The following is a 23748-nucleotide window of genomic DNA, read 5'->3' as shown; positions in this document are numbered from 1 at the left end:
TCATGGGCGCAAACATCCCTACATTAAACCAAGCAAAGGATATTAAATGGGCATTTAATACTGCATTTATTTGGACATAACTTTACAGTGTTATCAACAACATCATAACTACAATCAGGTTGGCAGTCTCCAGGGGTCAATAATGTTGTTTGCCATTGAAACATATAACAATCAAAACAACCTTGAGAGATGGTTGTTTCATAGATTGAGGTATAATTTTCCAGTTACATGAAGTAATATTGTTCTACTACAATTTAACAATTTGTCTATCTGACTTTGTAGACAAATCTCACATGTTCCTTGCTTTCTAACATGGCCACTTTCCAAACTAGACTTAACTTTATAGCCAATCCTAGAGGCAGGTTCTCTTTTTTCACCATAGTTGATCCTTTTTTAAAAAATGATTTTATTTATTTATTTGAGAGGGTGAGAGAGTGGCAGAAGGAGAAGCAGGCTCCCCGCTGAGCAGGGAGCCTGACATAGGGCTCAATCCCAGGACCCGGGGTTCATGACCTGACCCCAAGGCAGACACTTCTTTTTTTTTTTTTTAAGATTTTATTTATTTATTTGACAGAGACACAGTGAGAGAGGGAACACAAGCAGGGGGAGTGGGAGACAGAGAAAAGGCAGACACTTAATTGAGCCACCCAGGTGCCCCTCACCATAGCTGATCATTTTTAAAATTGTTATTAAAATAGATTCTCATCAAGAAACAATCCTTCAGGAAAAGAACAAATGGAATATTTCCAAAGTAGAGGCAGCATGATATGCTGGAAAGTGAACAGATTTTGGAATCAGAGCAGGGTTTAAATCTCCATTATGTCAGATACGAGTAGTATAATCTCAAGCAAATTAGTTACCCCATTTTGTGTATAATGAGGGTATGAAGGGCCACCCCAGTAACTTTCAGAAATAAGGACAATATATATTAAGCGTAGGCCCGTAGAACTTTTTCAATCGCCTTTTCTCTGCCTTCTTTTTCTCATTGCCATCATTCGTTATCACATGCAAGAGCATCTGGCATGTAATGGAGATGAGAAGATGCTCAGTATGGTGCTATGGAAAGGAATCAAGGGCCCTGTGTGTTCTCCAAAATGTCAGTTCCTCTCTCTGGGTCACAGGCAAGGAAGAAGGTATGAGGTGATACAAGAATTTGCCTGTCAAAGCCAAGAAGTGATTTTATAGCGTGACTCAATATGGAACTCTGGGTGCCCCATGATCGGCTGTTTTCATGGATGGGGCACCAGGACTGCAGCCGGGGAGAGCCGTTGCTGCTAATTAAACTTACCAACCTTGGGATAGCTACCTAACATGTTTTGGACTTTGATCAGGGTTTTAGCAGGGCAGTGGATTGAGGGCGGAAGGGATTTGGATTTGAATCCTCCTACTCTTGCTTCTATTTTAAATTGTTTCTTAAAGTTGGCTGCATCTGAACAAGGAATTCCGTGTTTCAGAAGTGCAAAAAGCACTGGGCTAACTGGCCATTGAAGTTCTTTCTGACACCTGCTTCTACTGACTGTGCACGCTTGCTGGGAATTCATAAAGAAGAGATGCACTCTCCAGAAACTCTAGCCACAGAATAAACCACAACAAAATTAGACCTAGTCAGTGCCTGGAGTGGGAAAAGCAGGGGTGGGGCAGGCGGCAGAATTTCTTGAACACACAGAATACCACGATAAATGAACACCTGGTGCTACATGATTGCGGAGCACTAACCTGAGGTAAGAGGAACTGGGAAAAATCTGCTGGCCCTGCTTCTGCACTGCTCTCTACACCTGAGGAGTCCTGGGCGAGCCAGTTAATTTCTCCAGGCCTCAGTTTCCTCCTTGTAAGTATGGTTTTGGGGTAGTCTTTCATCCCAATTATATAATAAAATAGCTACCTAAAAAATCAGGGAAGAAGAGAGACGAGGAAGACAGGAACAAGAGAAAGCACAGCTAAGCCCAATTCTCTTGTGCTCAGTAGGGTTCAGGGGATGGGGAGGTAGAAGTAGGAAGCAGTATAATTAACCTCACATAACTGATTTCTGAGGGTCTCTGCAGTAAGATCAGTGAAGGGCATTATTAAGGTCTTGCCCAGCATGCACACAGTCTTCCAGGGAGTTCCATAACACCACTCTGCGAGATGGGGTGATATTCCTGATGGGTGGGGCATAGAGGACAAAGAGAAGGCAAGCAAGGTCAGTTTGGAGGAGAAACAAGGATGGAGTTTCCAATTTCCTGCCATGGAATGGCCACAGGTTATCTAGATTTACCAATGGAATCTAATAACAGTTGGCTTTGGGATTTTTTTTTAAAAGCAGCATGAAAAGTCAAAATATGTATTTTTAAAGAAGCATGAAAGCTCATAGGAGACATTTTTGATTGATTATTCAGTTCATGAGATCATCTGGCATGAAATAAAATGTTTCCTTTTCTGTGCAGCAATTGCATAAGCCAAATATGGCAAAGCGACCTACACGACAATTTTCGGCCTATGGATCTGAATTTTTATAAGCCTCACCACACACCCCTTGCAGAGGGTTCTTGTTTTTGGTGGATTTGTTTCACCTCCTTTGTGAAAGCCTTAGAGAGAAGGCAGCACGCAGGAAAAATCAGCTATTTATAGGTTTTTTTTGACGAAAAGTGTCTGCTCAGCGTGCCATGGAATACTTCCAAGAGGTGGGAGAACAGGAAACTATCTAAAATCAACTGGAAGGCTGGAGGAGTGTTACGGGGGAAACATTTTACATGGGAATCATTTTCAGAAAGCTCAGGTTACATTTGCAAACAAATGACAGTTACTTTCACTGACACCCCCTGAGTTACCGAAAAGCCAGCTAAACTTGTACTAGTTACGGAGAGAAAAAGAAAAAAAAAGACATGAATTCTCCAAAGATTAAAAGTAGTTGGGATTTGTAAAGGGACTTGAAAGGCGCACCTCTCTCTGTACCTATTTATTGCTGGAGGGGCCCCCAGTCAGACCAGTGCTGGCTTGGGAATGGAGGCGATTCATCTGGGACTTTGGGCCTGAGCAAAAAAGAGAGGTGGACAAGGGCCTGTGGTCATCTGCTAGCAGTGGCAGAAGAACGCCCACCCATCAAAGTCGTGTGCTGGAAATACTCCTCAGAACACCTGGATGAGTCATTAAGGGAGGCAAATGGATAGAGTCCCCTTGTAGACAAGTTCCATAGCTGTTGATTACACTTGTCCTGTTGACTTACCAAAGCTGCTTGGAATAAGGCAGTCTTGGCAGACTCAAGGTATGAAAGCAAAAGCAGGTCTTCCGTGAACAAATGAAAGCTTCAGGAAGCCAGAAGGATTGGTGTTCTGTGGCCAAATATAAGCCATGGGGAAAACCTGACCCATTGATGCTGAGCTGGCAAAAGATCTACCCTTTGTGATCTTTTCTTCTGTGGACAAAAGCATCGTGTGTTCAGTTGGAACACGGGCAAAGGAGCCTTGAACCCATATGGGGATGAAGACTGACAGGCATCCGATGCTGGGAGAGAGCTTTCCTTTACCAGGGAATCAGATGTGCTCAACATAATCCTGGTTTAATGAAAGTTGCATCAAGCAAAATATAAAAAGTGTTATGGCACAGGAAACAAAGGAAGAAGCGGTGAAGCATTTTGATGTCTGAAGATTTGTAAACCCAAAACATTTCACACTGTTTTTTGTTTATTACCCGAATCAGAAATGAATTTTTTTCTAGGACACGAGCAAACAAAAGAGTCATCTCATCATGCCCATTTTACAGGTACATAAATGGAAGTACTAAGTGAAGGGAGGCCAAAATCATGTTGGAAGTCAGCAGCGATAGTAAAGCTAATGGGGTACCTGAAGCCCTCGTTTTCATCTGTTAGACTCTACTGCCCCCTTCAGTAAATACAATGATAAATGTAATCTGATAGTTCCCTAGACTGGGGTTACAGTGTGGCTCTTAGATTGATCTCTGTGTTGGAATCACCCCAGAACGACAGATTCAGAATCTTTTAGGTTGATGTCAGAAATCCTCATTTTTTAGCCACTTTCAAGGTGATTCTTGTGCACATAAAGTTAAGGAATCATTGTCCTAAATATTCCAGGAAAGAGCAAGTGGCTATGCATATATATGACCATAAGCATTTTATATTTATGGTCCCAGCTATGTTAACAATTTTTATCCCAGAAAAGTAAGGTGAGAGGTGTGGGGAGCTGGCTACCAAGATAGCCTAAGACCCAGAGAAAGTACATGGTCTTCAGAGACTAGTCCCAGAGCTCCGAGTATAGTGCTTAAAGATGACATATCCAAACATGGGGCATTTCTGCTCCATTTGTCCTCCTTTGGTACATGGTTTTTTCATAATGAGACCACTGAGATGCAGGAAGGACTGACAGGGATAACAGGAGAAATACACCTATTTCTATTTTTCAGAAGTTAAAAATTTACTACCCTGCCCCATTAGTAACCACGGAATTATAAATTGCAGGTAATCATTTAGTCAACAACTGTTTTCATCTCTTGTGAATCTTTTAAGCCACAAACATGCTTCAAATCTAAATTTGAGATCAGTTCTTTCCTCCCTTTGTCTCCTTGTGCCTTGACCCCGCTGCCTTAAAAAGATGTGGTAAGGATGGGTAAACTAGTCTTTGAAAAGAGCCTTAAAGGTTTGCACAGATGTGTGAGACATAATGGGAAAAAGAACAGGGCTGTAGCTGGACAGTGAGTATGCTGGTTTTAGCCTGCTACCGAAAGATGACTGATCTTGTTATCAGCCAAGGTGTCTCCCTAGGGTTTATTTTTGTCATTTTTAGAAAGAGGGTGTTGGACTAAATAATCTCAAAGAATTCTTCCATAAGGTGATTATTAGATGAGAAATAGGTAGGCAGGAAATTGCTATATCCACCTTGCAAGGAGAAATTTGTAGATGAGAAGGTATACCAGATGGTCTTCCAATGAGGAGGTTCTAAAATGCTAACACTATCATTTTTCTAAAAACAAAAAACCAAAACCTGCTTGATTCTTTACACAGATTTTAGGCACCAGGAGAGTAAAATCAGGGAGGAGTTAGACAATTTTGCAAGCCAATATTAAACAGTGGGAGAAAAAAAAAAAAAAGGCAAGCGGAGCAGAAGTCATTTCCTTTCATTGTTGTTGGATGTCTCTTTGTATGAAAGGGATTTCTCCTCACACCAGGGAAGTACGACACCCCTAACTGGTTTATACTAATGGTCTGAGATGAAATTCAATAAAATCAGTGTAAAGGCAAAGTAATGAGTTTTCTAGTGAGATCTTTGAAAAATGTGATTCCCCACTTTATAGTCATTCTTCTTCCATGGACATTGTGAAATTGTGTGTTTAAAATGGATCCTATGTCATGAATCAGAGATCAAAGAAAGCATACATATAAATGCAAATTTTGAAGTATGGGTGCAGGGATGTCTATGCAGGTATAACGTGTATAGATAGTCCTGTACACATGCATACTACATATGGTAACTATGGACTCCATGTAATTCTGCTTCCCAGACAGTTCTGTGATGTCACAAGACTGAATTTGTAGGAAATTTCCTAATTCTGTGAGAACAGTGAGTAGAAACTTCAACTGATAGAGGATAGTGACTTCAAGTGCATGAAAGAAAAAATCTACTTGTCTAGACATCTTATTTTGCAAATGTAATTAGGAGTTTATCTTAGAAATGGAAACAAAGTAGGGTATACTGCTTAACTTGAGCAAATAAAAAAACAACTGCTTTTTAAAGATAGTTTTATATATTCTTATACTTAAAAGACCAAAGAATCAGAATTTCCTTGGTCATACAAATGTTCTCGAAGAAAGAAAAGAGTTAAAAAATACCAGAAATAAAAAACTGGTCAAAAGCAACACAAGGAGCAAGATGACATGCTTCTCTTTACACTATATTCCCTCCTTTACCTTTTTAAATTGTATAACAGCAATTAATTCATTCTTTATATCTATCTTTTAGCTAGAGAGAGGACTGGGTTGAAGGAGAATAAATCATTCATTAAAAAAAATTAAAGCATACCCCCTACCCCCACTGTGGTTTCAGTCTAAGAATTTATAAAAACATTTAAATATGCATTTACAAAAATAAAATAAAAAAAAATTTCCCTGTGCCAAAACGGTGTTCCAAATGGCAGTTACTAGGGACAGAACCTAATGATAGGGGATGAGCAAGATGATCATGAGAATCAGATAAATGAGCCCTGGATGGGAAGTTACACACACATATTATTCTTATCCAATGGGAAAAGTTATGGGTTCAAAGTTCAAATGAGTAATGAAAATCAGTGAGGTCACATAACTCTTTGCAGATATCATTAGTAACTTGGTTTTACTTGAAAAGGCCAATTTTAATTTTTCTCTACTAAGCTGGCAAATGACAGAAAAAAATCTGACCAAGGGGTATTATGGTTTGAACCATGTGAAGTTCTAGTTTCAACTGTTTAGACCTAAAAAGATGGAATTTCTCCATGATTCAACAGCATACTAGGAAGCACAATAACCTACTAAGAGAGGTTGGTGCCTTTGAACCTAAAACAAAATAATGAAAACCTAATCTAATCACCAAATCAAAGCCAACTTGGTAATACTGCATATATTTTTTAGTAGCCCCTATAAACTCTCAAACAAAAGACCAGTGTGCTCTACCATTCACAGATCACTGTTTATGGAAAGTTGTGCAAAGCTATGATCTCAAGTGGACAAGAGATTATGGATGAATATTTCTCCAGAGAATGTGAAGGATTACCTGGAGCTTTAGCCTTTAATTTGCAACCAAGCAACCTGTTTTCTAAGGAGGATAGAGAAAGAGGAAATAAAGGCCACTGGCCATGAAGAGATCCAAGGCTAGTTTTTTCTCTTCTTCTATGCTAACCAGTGCTGTGCTATACCTTCCATTAGTAGATTGGACTCTGTCTGATCAGAAAACATGTGTTACGGAACCTTTGATGGTGGCTAACCAAGTACTTTAGAATAATGAAATTGCAGACCAAGAATCATAAAGTTTCTTTAACAAATTTCAAGAAGGATTCCCTATTTCTTTTTCGAGCTTCCTTTGGCTACCACTGACTCTTTCTGGACCCCTGCTTTCTGACAATGTTTTGCCAATTGTCTCACCCACATCTCCCCTATTATTTGGATATGGGCAATAGTGATAATTAGACTCAGAGGGAGAATTACCAGGATTCTGCTAGCTGCACATTTGATTCTACATTCAAAGTTAGGATCAGGCAGGAGTAACCTTTTTTTTCTATCAACAAAGAGGATATATTTACTAAGATCAGTGAAAAAACAGGGAGAAGATTGTGTAAGCCAAGAAGGAAATACATTCAAGAATCCTGACACTCCTTAATGGATTATTAAAGCAATTTAAATTAAAAATAAAGAAAATTATTAATTAATGTGGTTGACGGTTTTTTTTTAAAAGGCAGCAAGCAAGCATCGCAGTAACCAAGTAACCAAAGTCACTAGCAGAATTGCTCAGCACTGTCACACATTTCACATAAATAGTTTTAATTGATTTAATATAATTTAAATTGTTCTAAAACAAGAGGAAAGAAAACCTCAGCCAGGGAAAGAAAAACTCTCACTAGGCAAAGACTGAAATAATCTTGAACAAAATTTGAAAAATAGTTGTACTTCCACTGGAAAAAAAAATCCTGGCTTCATGCATGTTATGAATGATTCTTCAGTGATCTTTTGTGGAGTCTAATTTAACCAAGAGACAAAAAAAAAAAAAAAAAAAAAAAAAACCAACAAAAAAACCCCAGGAAGGAAGGAAGGAAAAGGAAGAAAAAGGAAAAAAAAAAAACCCAAAAACCCAGAAACCCAGCCTTCCGGAAATTTTAATTTTGCAAAGGAATCGTAAGCATTCAGGAAGCATTCAGGATCCTTGTCATAGAAAACAACTGATCACATTTCAATCACTAGCCACACAATTACCTCTAATAGCACCTAGCATCTTAGATCAAATGTGTCCATGAAAGATTTTATGAAGCCTCTGGAGACACCGATTTGTAGGTATCCAATGTCTCAACCTGTTTACTTACCATCTGTATATACATTAGTTTATTAGCTCTTTCAGTCTTACCAGCTATTATTTAGAGAAGACATAAAATAACAAAAACTATTCCCTTCCCCCAAAAGAAAACCCCTCTCAAACCAACAACATACTATCACCAAATACAAAGTAATAAAAGAGTTGTACCCAAACCTGGTCAGTCCTTCCATTTCTTGAAACTTGCACACAAACTGAAGAAACCCACTCAGCCTTAAAAAGGTCGATCATTTCGCTCTCCTAAAATTTCATCTCTGAGAGTGGCTTTCTTTCTCCGTCTCTGTCTTGCACTCTCTCTCTCTCTCTCTCTCTCTCTCTCCCTGTGTGTCTCTACTTCTACCGGAGAGAGGGTTTTGTTTCCCTTTTCCTGTTTCTGGTGCTGGATGAATGCAAAATACATGATTGAAGGGATTTTTTTTTTTCAGGTTAACAGTTGGAAATCTAAAATCTTGCTCCTCTGAATGGCTTTAGATGCTAGTCACTCAACACAGAACCGTTCACATAAAGAGGCATATACAGAACCAAGAATCCTGCTCATTTAGAGCAAAACAAAACAACAACAAAAACTCCTTTTACTCCTTCCAGCCCATTCCTATTTTATTTACTTAACTATTAGCACTTACCCGGAGATGTGCCATAAATGCTCTATTCCAAATGTATAAAAGCCAACCACATCTCAACTGAGAATTAAACAGTTTTAATGTCTTCAAATCCATGTCCCTGCTCCAAACCCTGTACCAGTCCCTGGCAGGGGTACAAGATTCTAAACAGCCGACATCTGATTCTTGACATTTAAAAATAACAATATTGGGGGGAAAAAAAGGGAGTCTTTTTTTTTTATTAACTACAAACAGCTTCTGAGTGAGCACAGATCACAATTGACTGTATTAACTGGATCTTGCCTTAATTTCAAGCTACAGTATTTTATTTCTAAATCAATGTCAAACAGAGGCCAAATACCTACAGACTCCTCATTTTCTGTATAACCATGGCAATGGCTGAAGTTAAAGTAATTCCAAGTGGTAATTCTCCAAAGAGAGAATCAGAACTTTACTCGTATTTAGATTCTATTATTGGTGACTATTAATTTAACCTTTGTGCGGTCTCGAATCAAATCAGTCCTTCGGTTGCTTGTCTAAGATGGGTCACATTTCCTGTACCTGCGTGCCTAACTGCACGTACAGAGATGAGGTCAAGGGAGCGTGTACATTTGCTACAGAATAAAGCAGGGAATAAAATGAAAGTAAAAAGCATTTATTTCCATTCCTGGAGCACATTTTAGACTCAGACGGATCTCGGAGCAAGTCTTAGCTCTTTTACTTACTATCTATGCCGTCTTGGGTAAGTGATTTCATTGTTCGTGCCTTAGTTTAGTCACCTGCAAAGCTGGAGTAAACATAATACTTCACAAAGTTATTTCAGGTACGAAATGAGATACTGTGTGGTTTCTGGCACATAACAGGTATTTGATACATGCCACTTCCTCCCTCTGTTTTATATTTGGAAGGGGCCGGGGTTGGTCATGGTAGAGAGAAAACCCCAGGCTTTGAAGGCAGATGAGTCTGTTCTGACCCTCCATGTTGCCGCATTGGAACTGTGGGTCCTTAGGCAAGCTACTTAACCTCATTTACTAAATCTCAGTTTCTTCGACTGTAAAATACTTCACAGAGTTTTACAGAGCCAATTAGATAACATTGGAAAAACATGTACTTTTGGTAGACATGTATTAAATGAGAGTTTCCAGGCCTTGCAACTCTTGAAAATTGCTCTAATTAGTACTCCTCATATGTAACTAAGGAGGTTAAAAATGTGAACTCAGATCGCAGGTCCTCTAGGCCAAATGCCTCATCTTACAGCAGAGGAAGGAGACCCAGAGAGCTGAGATGATGATCACTGGTTAATCAGTGACCGCTCACCCGTTAATGGCAAACAGTGACTAGAACGTAGACCCTCTCCTTTGAAGTTCAGTGCTTTATCCACTAAACTTTGTGAGGTTGAAGTCAAACATTTGTAAATCCAGTTTCACTATTAGTTGGTAATTAAGATAATAGAACTGAAAAATATTTTTTTCTTCATTTCCCCAAATTTGCTTCTAAGAATGAGCTTATAAATGAAATCATTCCATGGGAGCGGGCAGGGGCTGGCTACACCTGTCTTCCTGAGAGGAGCTTCGGTACGATGGTGGAGTCCCTCTTTTTTCTAAAGAAAGAAGAGAGCTGGAGAGAAAGTCCAGTTTCAGGAGTTTCCTGTTCTCCTCCCTCCCCCTGTGAACGTGCACCTCCTTCTTCCCCTTCTTCCGAGGAGCCCTTTAACTAACTCTGCATGCTGGGTGGGAAGAACACACTGTTGTACATATAGTTTGTCTGCTAGGCCCACTACTTGCTCACACTGAAATACGGAAATTTTTTTTCCAGTCTGAAAGCCTTGCACAGAATAGGAGCTCAATAAATGTCAATATTTATTAAAGAAGGTGTGCCTTTGAGCTCAGTTTATATTTAGAGGGTTTAACTAGCTTGGCCCAGTGTTAATTATTGCCCAATGTATGATAGAAAATATTAATTTCTTTCAATCTTTCAATAACTTCAGAATTAAAAGCAAAGGTCCTTTGGGTAGTGAGTCATATTAGCTGTTACTCTGGGGACGAAGGGAAGGAAATGGGATTGGGGAAGGTATATAAGTGATCCATTGTAATTAATGTTTTATTTCTCCAGCTGGGTTACGTATAACTGGGTGTTTGTTTTATTATTATTTTTCTTTATACCTCTCTGTAAGCCCCAGATATTTCATTAAAAAACTGGCTTAAAAGAAGGTAAATACCTTGAAAATAGAATTCCCAAATCTTTTGAATATGAGATCTAATAATGCTACGATACTAAATCTCATACTTAAATCTTCAAGCTTTCATCCTCATTTTACTGAAAAGCTTTTAATAATAATATGTTTGCTCTACAGATTTTTTTCCCTCCTGTTCACTATTTTCATGCCCTTGATTCCAGGGCTGTGCTGGGATGTACTGGAAAGAGCTATTTTGCATCAAATAGATATAAGTCTAATTCTCAGTTCTGCAGCTTATTGGCCATGTGGCTTTAAAATCACTTGATATTTCTCATCTCAGTTTCCTTTCTTGTAAAATCAGAGTATTATTATATCAAGCTCTCAGGATTATCTTAAAAATTAAATGGAATAACCAATGTGAAAACATTTGCTATAGCATCTGATACACTGGAGATTTTCAATCAATATCAGTTTCCTTATCCTTCCACTTTTCTCCACTACTTGAGCCTTTTACTGCAAAAAGGCATAAAAAAGAAAGAAAAAGGAATTTGAGGCAAGAAGAACGTAGGCAATCATGCAAGCATATAAAAGGCATTTTGTCACTAACAAAGGCTGTTCCTGGATCCTTGTAGAGTTTTCTTCCTTAATCTAATATTTCTTATCTAATCTCATCACTACTTATTAAAGTCTAGGTTTTTTTAAATTTGTTGTTTTTTTTTTTTTCCCACCCATTACAGAACTTTCATAGATAAACTATCCTGTTCTAGGGCTCCTATCTCATTACCCATCCTTTCTTCAGGACAGATGTTCTAATCAAAATACTTTATTCTAGGTGGTGGGTAAGATTGATATGCCTAAGGAATTTCTAAAGCTTCAGTTGTAACCCTTGTTATAGTCATTTCTATAAATTAAGTGAACTTGGATTCTCTTCTCCCTCTATACTAACAATATAACAGAATAACCCACTAAGCCTTTACTTTTCTTCGAGGCTAGTTTTTTATATACTAAGTGAGGAGGTTGGAATAGATGTACTCTTTAGCTCTAAAATTCCATTAATAATTCTTGATGGCTTAACTCCTCTAGCAACCTTATAGTAAATGAGTCAATACCACTCTGAGTGGGAAAAACTGACTACTGGAATTGTGTGCTCTTTGTGAAAACTATCCGCATGTTGGTGGCTTCTTCTGAACACTGGGATGTCCTTGCCCGGTGACTGCCCACCTGGCATACTCTCGGGGCTTGGCAGAAGCATTCTCAAGGGAGCCAGATTTGTCAGGAGCAATTCAGAGAGCAAAAAGTAGAATTTCTCAGTGCAAGACTTTTTCCTTGCATTTCTTCTTAGGATGAGAGTGAGAAATGATTATGGCATGCCTTTATAGTCCAATACAAACTTTTCTTTTTTTTTTTAAAAGATGGGTGTACAGGAGAGAAAAGAGAAAAAAAGGCACCGTGAAAAGGAAAAATATGAGGGTCCTTTTTCAGGGAGGATTATTATCTTGGGAAAAATGACAATTACCAGATAGAGGAGTTGGCCCCGGGGCAGGGGGGTAAGGTGGGGTGGGGAGGGGGAAAAGAAAAAGACTCTGCTCCTGACGTTTTTATCCAGGGGAATCTAGGTTCAGTGAATGGAAGGGCATTAGCGAAAGACATGAGGAGACTGAAACAGGAGGAGCGGCTTGCCTCGGGTCTATACGTGTGTGGGATTTACACACTGACACTAATTGCATTTTATTTTGTGGCTGCTTCCCCCTGCTTTTCCTCCTCTTCTCCGTTTTGCTGGGTCTCGGCAGCCGTGCTTGTCAGGTCCCCAAACTGGCCTGACCTCCACTTCCTCAGGGCCCGGGGCAGTGTTCCAATGCCCTGTGCTCTGGGGGGTGGGGGTGGGGGTTTGGGTGGGAGTGTGGTTAGTGTTGGAGGTGGTGATAACAATTACAATGGTGAGGAGATAGATCAAGTTTCCCAAACAAATAGCTTAAGGCAGAATTTTACAATAAAGGAAAAAAAAACCCACCCTCTGGATAGATCTAATAAAACTCCTTCCAAAATTCAAAAGATCATTGTTGACTTTTGTAAAAAAAAAAAAAAGAAAGAAAAAGAAAAAAGGTGGATTTATTTTAAAATTCTGTGTAGACTCCCCTTTTCTCACCTCCCTATCCCATGTTCCCTCAGACGAAAGAGGAACGCTAAACGTTAATAACTCCTTGCCTTTATGTAGGCGTGCTTTTCAAAGCACTTTTATATCTAGTGTCTCAAGATAACTGGATGGAGTTGGGTAGCCGGTTTCCTGATAAGAGCAGTTGGCCAGAGAAACTCTTAAATAATTTGCTCAGGTTCATGCAGACAATTCACAGCAGGACCAAGACTAGGGCCCAGGAGAAAACACCACACACTTAGCAGGTACAATTTCTAAGCATCCATCACTTGACATAAATGGTACCTGAAGGTACTGGCAGGAACGTTCTTGTTGACATGACTCTGACTTCACCATGGCCTGGTCCATGTTAACCGAGGCTTTCTGGTAAACCTCCCTGGCACGGCTGACTGTCAGAGTGGAGGACCACGCGCTCTTCTTCAGGAGTGGCGCGTCCAGGTTGACAGGCAGGTTGGCACAGGTGGAGCACTTGACGTCGTTGTTACTCCGGGAGGCCTTGACCGCCTGCTCGCTGATGGTGTTGTAGGCCTCCATGAAGTACTGCGAGGCCGAGCGGTCGGGGCATCTGCCCATGGTCATCACGCCCGATGGTGCGTGGTAGATGCACATGTCGCCGTCCAGGTTATCATCGGAGCTCCACCAGCCAGGGGAGGCGTTGGGGCGGGCCTTGGGGTCTGTGCGCCGCTCCTTGCTCTTGCTGCGCTTGCCGTACCGCACCGTCTGCGTCTCGTCGGGGCTGGCTTTGCCCCCATTCACGCTCCCCTTGGACGGCCCCTCCAGGGAGTGCGACTTGGTGAAGAGCTTCTGGACCGAGTGGACCAGGTGGCGGATGCGGCCGGGGCTGTCGCTGCGGTGCTCCACGGCGGTGCGCTTGTACTGCAGCGTGTGGTAGCCATCGCGGTTGAGCGGCAGCTGCCTCTCAAACTGGTCCAGGAGGTTAGCGGGAATGCGGTTGGCCTTGGTGGCCAGGGTGCGGGGCACCAGGGCGCACTCGTCCTTCAGCTCCTGCTGCGACGTGTAGTGCCTGCGCGGGAAGGTGCTGCTGGCCAGCGGGTCGCTGAAGGGGCCCACGCACTCGGCCTGGAAGGAGTTCCGCTGGGTGTAGTACGGGTGATCCGCGGGGTGGTGCTCCACCGGGCTCAGCAGGTAGGGCTTGCGGTCGGAGGAGTGGTGCGACAGCGAGTCACAGGCCGAATCACAGGTGACGCCGTGGTGGTGGCTGCGGCTGCCTGATAAGCCTTTCATTGCTGGTGGGCGGCAACCTCGGGGGTCATGGACACCCCGTGGTTAGGTTCCAGACCCGTCTTCTGCAAAGACCTGGGGGCAAGGAAGAAGAAGACAAGGAAAATGGTTAACGCTTCTCTGGGTAAATAGATGTTGCTCTTTTGAGTGTCTGCTACTGTGTTCCCTTTCTGGCAGAAGAACTCAGCACGGTCCTTGAAAGCAGTTTTAATACGTGATTGGAAAAGCTCTATCACCTCTGTAGAGTGGGAAACCCCACTCCAGTCAGATACCCGGGGATGGGAGGGGTGAAAGCTAGTAAACCTGGAAAAGGAATGCTAAATTGTTTTAAGATTATTTGAAAGCAACCCCCCCCCCCCCCCCCCCCCCCCCGCCCCCAGGATTCCAATAACTGGATGGATCTTTCCCTTGCTTTTCTGGTTTTAGTCTTAACTGTCTGTTAAGCGTAAAGCATGCAACCCCTTAGGGCTCAGTTTCTCTGGGAAGACTTTGCTGATCCCCCTTGCAGGGAGAATTAGTTCCCCTCTGTGTTTCCATGGCATCTACTGCACACTCTCTCAGCTCCTGTGGAATTGTTTGTCTCAGGCATTCCTGGGCTGGTTTAGTTCATCTCTTGCAGGCCACCTTACTTCTTAGTCACCTTTCTATCCTCCTACCTAGCCCCAGGCCAGTTAGGTAAACACATAGTAAGTACTCCATTAATGTAAATAAAATAAATGTGGATGGAAAAAAATAAGAGAAGCGACTGGCCCCTTATAACTTGAAGATATATCTTTCTATCTTCTGTCACATGCTTTCCCATTAGAATTCTGTAGTAACAATTATAGCTCGCAAATACCCACTCCCCAACACCACAGTAATTAGAGTTGAAAACAGTAATGGTGGCAAATAAATCAGAGCTATAGAGAAAATCTGCCCCTGTTTTCTGTCATTAGAGGGATCGAGAGCTTCTTTTTTTTAAAGATGTATTTATTTGAGAGAAAGAAGGAGACAGAGCATGGAGGGGAGAATGGGAGGAAGGGCAGAAGGAGATAATCTCAAGCAGGCACCAAGCAGAGTAGGAAGCATGACCCAGGGCTCCATCTCACAACCCTGAGATCATGACCTGGGCCGAAACCAAGAGTCGGACACTTAACCGACTGAGCCACCCAGGTGCTCCAAGAGCTTCTTCTTAACAAACAGAGAGCTGTTGAAGAACTTGAATTGGCTAGTTTGAATATCATGGCATCTCCTTTTCCTGGTTTAAAGGTTTCTGGTTAAATGTTCACAAGTGATAGCAAAATAGCCAAAGGAAAGGCCCTGGAAATGTTCCTGAGGACATAAAGGACCTGGGCCTGAAAGCAGATCTGCCTCAGAGAGAAGTGACTCCTACAGATCCACCTGTGGGAACTCAGCTCATCCCAAGCACAGGTCTTCCCTTTAGTAGCAGAGACTGCTGTTCCACAGGACAGAGTATGTTCTTTTGACTCTAACTTCTTTGAGAGTTGACTGGGTTCCTATTAACAGCCTGATTTATTTTGAAAGCTTCCTATAGCAAAAATTGTCATAATAGGAGTTGTCTTTTTTTTTTAAGATTTTATTTATTTATTTGAGAGAGAGAATGAGAAATAGAGAGCACAAGAGGGAAGAGGGTCAGAGGGAGAAGCAGACTCCCTGCTGAGCAGGGAGCCCCATGTGGGACTCGATCCCGGGACTCCAGGATCATGACCTGAGCCGAAGGCAGTCGCTTAACCAACTGAGCCACCCAAGCGCCCTAGGAGTTGTCTTGAAAAGCCAACATGACTGTCCAAAATATCACTAATGTCATTTCAGATATTCAGAGAGGGAGAGATAAATGGTTTAATTTAAAAACAACCACAACAAAATAAAACACACACGCATGGCCTAATGAAGAAAAATGCGTACTTTTGAGAGGTCAGGTCTCATCTATTCTGTGGGCTGTCCTGTATGTGGGACTTCCTGACAGTGTTGAAAATCTTGATCCAGACTTTATGACTCCCCCTTTTTCTCCTAGTCTCTCAGCTTCTGCATTAATAGCTCAGCAAAACTGATTGGGGGGTTTTAATCACTGGAATCTTTCAAAATTGGTTAGCTTACTAAATTATGAGCTCCTTGAGGGCAGGGGCTATGTGCCCAGCAAATGTTTGGCTAATGGTGTGAAGTGGGTAAAATATTTATTCAATGCAAAATTTACCAGTGTGGTCCAGACTGTGATTTGAGTCAGGTGTATTTAGTGGAAAGAGGACTGTGTGACGAGAGAAGGGCCATGTACAAGGAAGGGACCATTTCATGGGTAGTCCAGAGACCAGTGGTTTAAAAGTGCAGGAGGAGCAGGCAGATGGATGCTCCTGCCTCTGTGAACCTTTGACTTCTGAGCCTCCACAGCTCATCAGAGAACATCCTACCTCTTGAAGTTCTCTACCTATCTTGACGCCAAAGTCTGAGGAGCTTGCCTGCCCTACCAACTACGTGATGCCTAGACAGAAGACAGTCTGTCTGAAGGACAGAAAGAAACTGACACTGGAAGAGATAAAAAGGCAAGAAGGACTCATGATACCTGTGGGTCAGCTAAATCAAAACTTGCCCAGTGAAGAGAGACTAATGAAGGAGATTTTTGCATAAAATACTTTGGGACTGCTTTGTATGAAGTTATGATCCTACGATTGGGTTGTTGCAAGGAGGGATTTAAGAAGATTAGATACATGTTTTTGGCAAAACTGTGGCACAAACTAATTTAGATGGGAAAATCCATTGCATGAGGGAGTCTCTCTATATAAAACAGGTCCTGTTGAAGACATTTTTGCCTTTTAAATATGGACTTAAAAGTAAAAAAAGAAGCCCACAAAAGTAACAACCAAGTAGGGTTATAGTCACATAAAAAGCCTCATGATTACACATATTAGAATCCCCATATATAAAATAATAATGAAATAATGCTTCAGAATTTCCTTCTGAAGTAGCCAGGTCTCAGGTAGATACTTTCTGCTAAGTAAAATGTGAAACTGGCAAGAGCTGAAAAACATGAATTATACATATTTACTCCAAAATGAACAAAATTATTTCAATCACTATTCAATATTTAGTTATCTTTAATATGACAACAGCATTTCACATAAAATAATGTTACCTGAGGACTAGCAGAGCAAATGAAGAGCTTTTGCAAAGCCATTCATGATGAATTAGTTAAATGATGTAGCCAACGATAAGTTTTGTAAATTAAACATACACAGCTTGCATTTTACTAAAATGTAAGTGGGCCATTTTCAACATAGAGCCAAGCACTTAGATTTTCTTAGAGGGTTATAAGTTGCAGCAAGGATAAATAAGTTAGCTTTCCTCCTCTTAATATTTGTAAAAAGGATACTGAGATCTTAATCCCTTTTCTCTATGATGTGGGCAAACAAGGTCATGAAAAAATGGCAATAAACAATCATAAACATTTCTAAATGATCAATCTGTCTTTCTGGTCCAGGCCAAATAAACAACTTATTTGTCCCAGTTATATTTTTCTATAGGAAATCTTACACTCCTACTCTCCTGTCATTTGAAAAGGGCAATCGATCAACTTATGATTATAAGGTAAAGCGACACATTTGGTGGCTTCCTGGGGAGTGGGGGCAGATGATCCATAGCCCTCAATGGCTCAACAATTCCTGGGGGCCCCTGCTCTTCCTTCTCTCATTCTTCCCGTCCCTTACTCTTAAACTCCCTTTCCATGCACTTCTTTCTGTCACTTCTTTCTTCCCCTCTCCTATTAAGGTTTATAAATGACGTCCATGGACAACACTTGTTCCATCCTGCAGTGTAACCGGGAAGAATTAACTGAGCATCCCTCATGTGCAGACAACGAAATGCATATAGCAAATCCCTAATGGACAAAAGGCTTATGATGTTCTCAGAGAGACATGACCTAGTCATGAAAAAAGAGGAATAACAATTCCTATTATCTTCTGTATTCTTGGAAAAGGAAGCTGCTAGCCCCTGAATTAGATTTTAAGTGGTCATAAAAGATTTCTCAAAATAGAAAGGGAAATTGCCTTTCATGCCTTCCTTTTTGAACAAGGGTAGGAAGTGTGGGTCAACATGCCTTCATAAGGGTTTCTATGACTACAGTGATCATCTCTGATATTTTTCTTCACTATGACTTCAAAATTGTGTTTTGTTGTCCTCCTAAGTTCGGATTTTACTGTCAGACCATATGTCCTGATTTTTGGCTTGGAAAATTTCTTGACTATATTGGCCACCGTGAGATGAGCCCTGAGGTGTGAGATGTATCTGTTCTTTTTAACACCTTAAAAAAAGACTTATTTATTTATTTTTGAGAGAGAGAGAGAGAGAGAGAGAGAGAGCTGGAATGGTGTGGGGGAGGGGCAAAGGGAGAGGGAGAGAGAATCTTAAGCAGACTCTGCTGAGCGTGGAGCCTGATGTGGGGCTTGATCCCACAACCCTGAGATCATGACCTGAGCAGAGACCAAGAGTTGGCAGATTAACTGACTGAGCCACCCAGGTGCCTGAGATGTGCCTGGTTTTTACAGAATTCCCACACCTGGAGCAGAAGCATTGCTGTACCAATGATGACTAAAGCAAGAATGATCCAGCACTGTAAAGGAAATTCTCAAGGTAGGTAATTTATTTGACCCGAGGGAGAAACAAACAAACCACATATTAGAAGATGCTGACAAGGGGAAAATAGTCTTGCAAACCTGGCAAGTCCTTATATCACTTCGATTTCTGTGCATGTCTTTATTTAGAGCTACTGTTCTTTCTTTTCTTTACATGCAGATAGAAGAACCAAGGGAAGGGCTTCTACTCTCTCATTCAGTGAAGACTGACAGCCAGACCATCACGACTTGCTTTAGAAAGAACAATGTGGGGGACCCTGCCCAGGAGAACAGGGAGCACTGTGTTCTGGTTTGGGGAGAAATCGGGATGAAGAAATCACCGCAAATTTTTTCAGGGTTAAGTGGCCTTGGCTTTCCTCCATGCGACCTGCCCATGCCAGGTTGTAACATTCAATGGAAGAGAGAGAGAAAGGATTCCCTTACTGAAGAGTATAAAGTAGTCTCAGAATAATGACTATGTTTCCTAGTCTCCCTAGATGTGCATAGGTGACTAATTCTGGCTAATGGAATATGATTGGAAATGGCACGTGCAGTTTCTAGAAAACGTCTCTAAATATCTCTTTACCCCTTTCCTGTCTGGAATGTGACATGCATGAGGTATAAGTTATCATTGGAGCAGCGCAAGATAAAGGTTCTGGCCACAGTGGAGTGCTGTGCCTGCCCAGCTCTGCATCTTGCTTATGCCGGAGGAAAGAGACCTTTATCTTTGCCTACACCACTGTTATTTTGTTTTCTGATGCTTGCCTCTGAACCTATTCTTAAGCAAGGTGGGAAGTCAAGGCCAAATCCCAAGGAGCTTTCATAAGCTATCCTAGTACCAGGATGTGGCTTTGCAGGTGGTGGTTCCATGAGAGCAATTGAAACCAGATAATGACATGGCCATCCACGTACTAAAGATTTCCCTGGCTCTAGCTACAGACTAGATCTAGGGGTGGAGAGAGGCAAGGGAATCTAAAAGAAGCAATCATTTCTTGCTTGGGCCTTTCAGGAGGACACTGAAGAGGAAAGAGTACCTCTGAAGAGGGTGAGATTGTGGCCCGCTGGGGCAGTGCCTCCCTTTGCAGGCCTCTTTGCTCACACGTGTGTTTCTGCCACAGTCTAAACACAGAGGGTACTTTCTGCACAGAACAAAATTCTATGCAATATGGATGCAGGTTCCCCGATGTTTATAGCAGCAATGTCCACAATAGCCAAGCTAGGGAAAGAGCCCAGATGTCCATCGACAGATGAAAGGATAAAGAAGATGTGGTATATATGTACAATGGAATAGTACTCAGTCATCCAAAAAAAAAAAAAAAAAAAAATCTTGCCATTTGCAACGACATGGATGGAACTAGAGGGTATTATGCTAAACAAAATAAGTCAATCACAAAAGACAATTATCGTCTGATCTCACTCATATGTGGAATTTAAGAAACAAAACATGATCATAAGGGAAGAGAGGAACAAATAAAACAAGACAAAATCAGAGAGGGAGACAAACATGAGAGACTCTTGATCATAGGAAACAAACTGAGGGTTGCTGGAGGTGGGTGGAGGGATGGGGTAACTGGGTGATGGACATTAAGGAGGGCGCATGATGTAATGAGCCCTGGGTATCATATAAGACTGATGAATCACTGACCTCTGCCTCTGAAACCAATAATACTTTATATGTTAAATAATTGAATTTAAATAAAAATGGATTCAGGTTTTCTATCAGCAATTTTTTATTCTCTTAGTAATAAATCCCAGTTCTATGGGGATTGAGAAGGAAGAACTTTATGAATGCTCAATGGGCTTATGATTTTAAATAAAAAATTACAAAAAATGGAGGAATGGTTCTCACTAATACACTACTGAAAAACAAAGCTATTCCATTTTAGGGTAAAAGTAAACACAAAACCCAGCAGAGGGGAGGGTGTGAGTTAACATTGCCCAAAGTTAAGGCCCACTTTTCAAACATTTTCTGACCTTCTGAATCTGTAGCTACAAAAGATGGCTGAATGCCATTCTCTTTCAATTTTCCAGACTTCCCTACTTGATGATTTTCATGTGTTTTATACTTAAAGTCATATAAATACCATTGGAGCACCTTTGAATAAGCACAGTCTGAAACACACCATATTATAATGCTAAGCCGTATTACAGACACAGAATGTATTCTGGCTTTTCCTTAACATTAATTGCTATTCTAATCATCTGCAGTTGGATTTGGTTTGTGAATACTTCAGTCAGTCTGCTTCTACAAATAAATGCCTTGCAAGCATTTCCCTTTCAAAAGATATGTTATTGTACAAAAAAAAAAAAAACAATACAAAACAAAAAAGCAACAACCCAAACCTCCTCCAATTTGGTCCCTGTAGTTAGCACAATTCCAACTGCTTTTGTCTTCATACAAAGCTTTTAAAAAGTGGTTTCACTTTGACTTTTGAGCATAAAAAGGTGGAGGGTGATATTTCTTGAGAAATGGTTAGTAAGTCCTCATTAATATTGGTATATACTTACTGCCGGTTGAGTAAAATCTCAGAGAATTTAGGAGGAGATTTTTATTGTGGAGATAATTGAGCAGTACATTATAAAAACCTCACAGCATTATTTTAGACTGGTGATTTTTGGAAGGCTACTGTTCTGACTCTATATGTTCTCCATGGAATTGACCCCATTGGGATTTCTAGGAGAGGTTCTGGTTACCTCAGCTATGCCTATAGATGGATTTCCCTGGGACAGAACGTGATTGCCTTGACCTGCCATGACAATAGCTCTTGGGGAGGCACTGTGGCAGGGGGAGACCCTATCTTATGGGAGTAAAACACACGTCTGCCAAGTTTTCAGAGAAAATAGCTAAGACTGTCAATGTCTATTGAAAACAATGTTGGGAAAGATATGCAAGCCACTGATCAATGTAGGAGAAACAGGAATGATGACAGAATAAAACTCCTGAATGGGATATAAAGACAGCCATGGTGGAGAAGGAAAAATGCAAAACCAGTGACAAAGCAGCACAATACAACTTGAAAAGAAGCAGTGGAAATAGCCTCTGATGAAAGTGGAGTTATTTTTGTCTACATCTCTCATAACTAGCTAAATAGTCCTGTGAACATGTTCTGGCACATTCTAGACAACTTGCTTCAGAGCCAGACTGTGTATTTTTTTTTTTTACCTGAATCAAAGGTTGTTTTTTTCTCATAAATTTCCTTCTTTTATATGCTGCTTGCTTTTCTTCCCAAGTTTGCTGTACAAATCTACTGAGGCCTGAGGCTCCAAAAGTACCTATAGTGGTCCCTTCTGTGGGAGCTCCTCAGCGGACACCTGCTTTGGGGAAATTTTTTTTCCCCCTGCCTGAAGCCTCCAAGGCTGCTGTCCAGGCCAGGAACATTGACGGTGATTACTTCCTCCTGCGAGCAGATTGCACCGGGTTTGAAGACCCAACTTAGGGCCATCCATGCAGAAGCTTAGCTGAGTTAATCAGATGCTGGCTCCCGGAAATTTAAATGGAAATGTTCCTAGAGTCACTGAACCCTGGTGAGCTTATCTGCAAAGTCAAGTTGAGGAAAGGCCAGTGTTGGCACCACGGGAAGGAGAAGTCAAGTGCTATTTGAAACTGTGGGGCCACAGAGACAGGGCCCTGCAGAGGAAGCCGGGAGGGGAGGGGAGAGGAGTAGATATGCAGACAGAAGCAGATCCATGTAGCCCCAGGTAAAGAAACAGAGAAGCTGCCCAGCGACCTTCCACACCTAGTCCAGCCCAGCTCCCTGCCCAGAATGGCCAGGCCCCAGCGGTCTGTGGCAGAACCATGGCAGGCCCCCCAAAGCATCCCTATCCGAGGAAAGAGACCCTCCTGCCCCGCTGGGCCAACTACAACCATAAGAGAAGCACCACCAAAGTGTTCTATGTCACAGGGGGCCCAAATGTGAGTCTCAGAAGCAGCCCATTCAGAACTGGCTGAGGCATCTTTAAATGGTTTTTACCACCTTAAGTATGATTGGCTTCAACTGCCTGTGCATAGTCCTTCAGATTTCAACTTCATTCAGTGCTATCATCAGAGAGAGAGGTGGTCAGCACCCAGAGGGTGAGATGGGCAGTCTCTGCAGCTAACCTTGTCAACGCCATGCACCTGGAGTGTTTTTCTGCAGGTGATTCTCCACCCGCCTCCCCACTCCCGCCCCTGCAATGGCTGCTATGGATGGGCATGAGATTCACAATTTCTCAAACACCACTCCTGCTGTTTCCCTGTTCGCATCGTTTTTATAGGACCTCATTCTTACTCTTCACATGTCTAGCAATTAGACTCCTTTTCATTTATTATCCTTATTTGTTCATTTCGGAACAGGTTGTTCTTTCCCCTCTAGATTTCTAACCCTGATCTTAAACAAACAAATCCTTCTCCACGAAACTTTCTGAAACACCATTGCTGTGACAGAGAAGAAAACATAAGGACATTCGCTGTCCCTGGATGAAAATCACTTAGTTTTGACAGATAAGGGTGTTAGCCTGTAAGATCGCAGATTATATTCTTTCAATGTACTGGGCGTGGAGTCAAATCACATCTATGCATATGAATTTAATTCAACATCTGTTTATTGAATTCAACATCTATTTATTGAATAACTGCATGTATTGAATTACATGCAGTGCTCTGGGCACTGTAAAAAGAATTAAGGATTCTTATTATTCCCCCACTTCCCATCTCTCACGTTTCCTCCTTCCCTTCTCCCCACTCCAGCTCTCTGATGGCTCTCAGGATAGTTTCTTCTGTTCTCCAGTTCCTCCACAACTCCTTTTTCTCTAGTTCTGTCAACGCCCAGGGTCTTGCTTCCTTCCCCTTGCTGGCGTAGGAGACACATCACATCAAACATTCTTTTGTAAGCACCCCCAGCTCCTTGCTCTATTATTCTTTCTGCCTCATCTATTCTGGACAACATAAAACCAAGGA

General features: G+C 41.5%; 1 protein-coding gene across 10 annotated transcripts in view; it reads right to left on the bottom strand.

The window, feature by feature from the left end:
• DLGAP1 (DLG associated protein 1) overlaps positions 1-23748 on the bottom strand; it is a 932188-nt gene that overhangs the window by 295822 nt on the left and 612618 nt on the right. For 5 of the 10 annotated variants that reach the window (XM_027575621.2, XM_027575619.2, XM_027575622.2 and 2 more), the window contains exon 4: positions 13255-14286. In XM_027575621.2, coding sequence (XP_027431422.1) covers positions 13255-14214 — 960 coding nt within the window. In that variant the 5' untranslated portion in view covers positions 14215-14286. Of the gene's footprint in view, positions 1-8192; positions 8388-8665; positions 8778-13254; positions 14287-23748 lie in introns of those variants that run through there. The other 5 variants (XM_027575623.2, XM_027575628.2, XM_027575625.2 and 2 more) reach the window with 3 other exon arrangements.

This window comes from Zalophus californianus, chromosome 14 (assembly GCF_009762305.2).
Source record: "Zalophus californianus isolate mZalCal1 chromosome 14, mZalCal1.pri.v2, whole genome shotgun sequence".
Lineage (NCBI taxonomy): Eukaryota > Metazoa > Chordata > Mammalia > Carnivora > Otariidae > Zalophus > Zalophus californianus.
The sequence above is the reverse complement of the archived record's forward strand: the minus strand, read 5'-3'. Positions and strand labels throughout refer to the sequence as shown.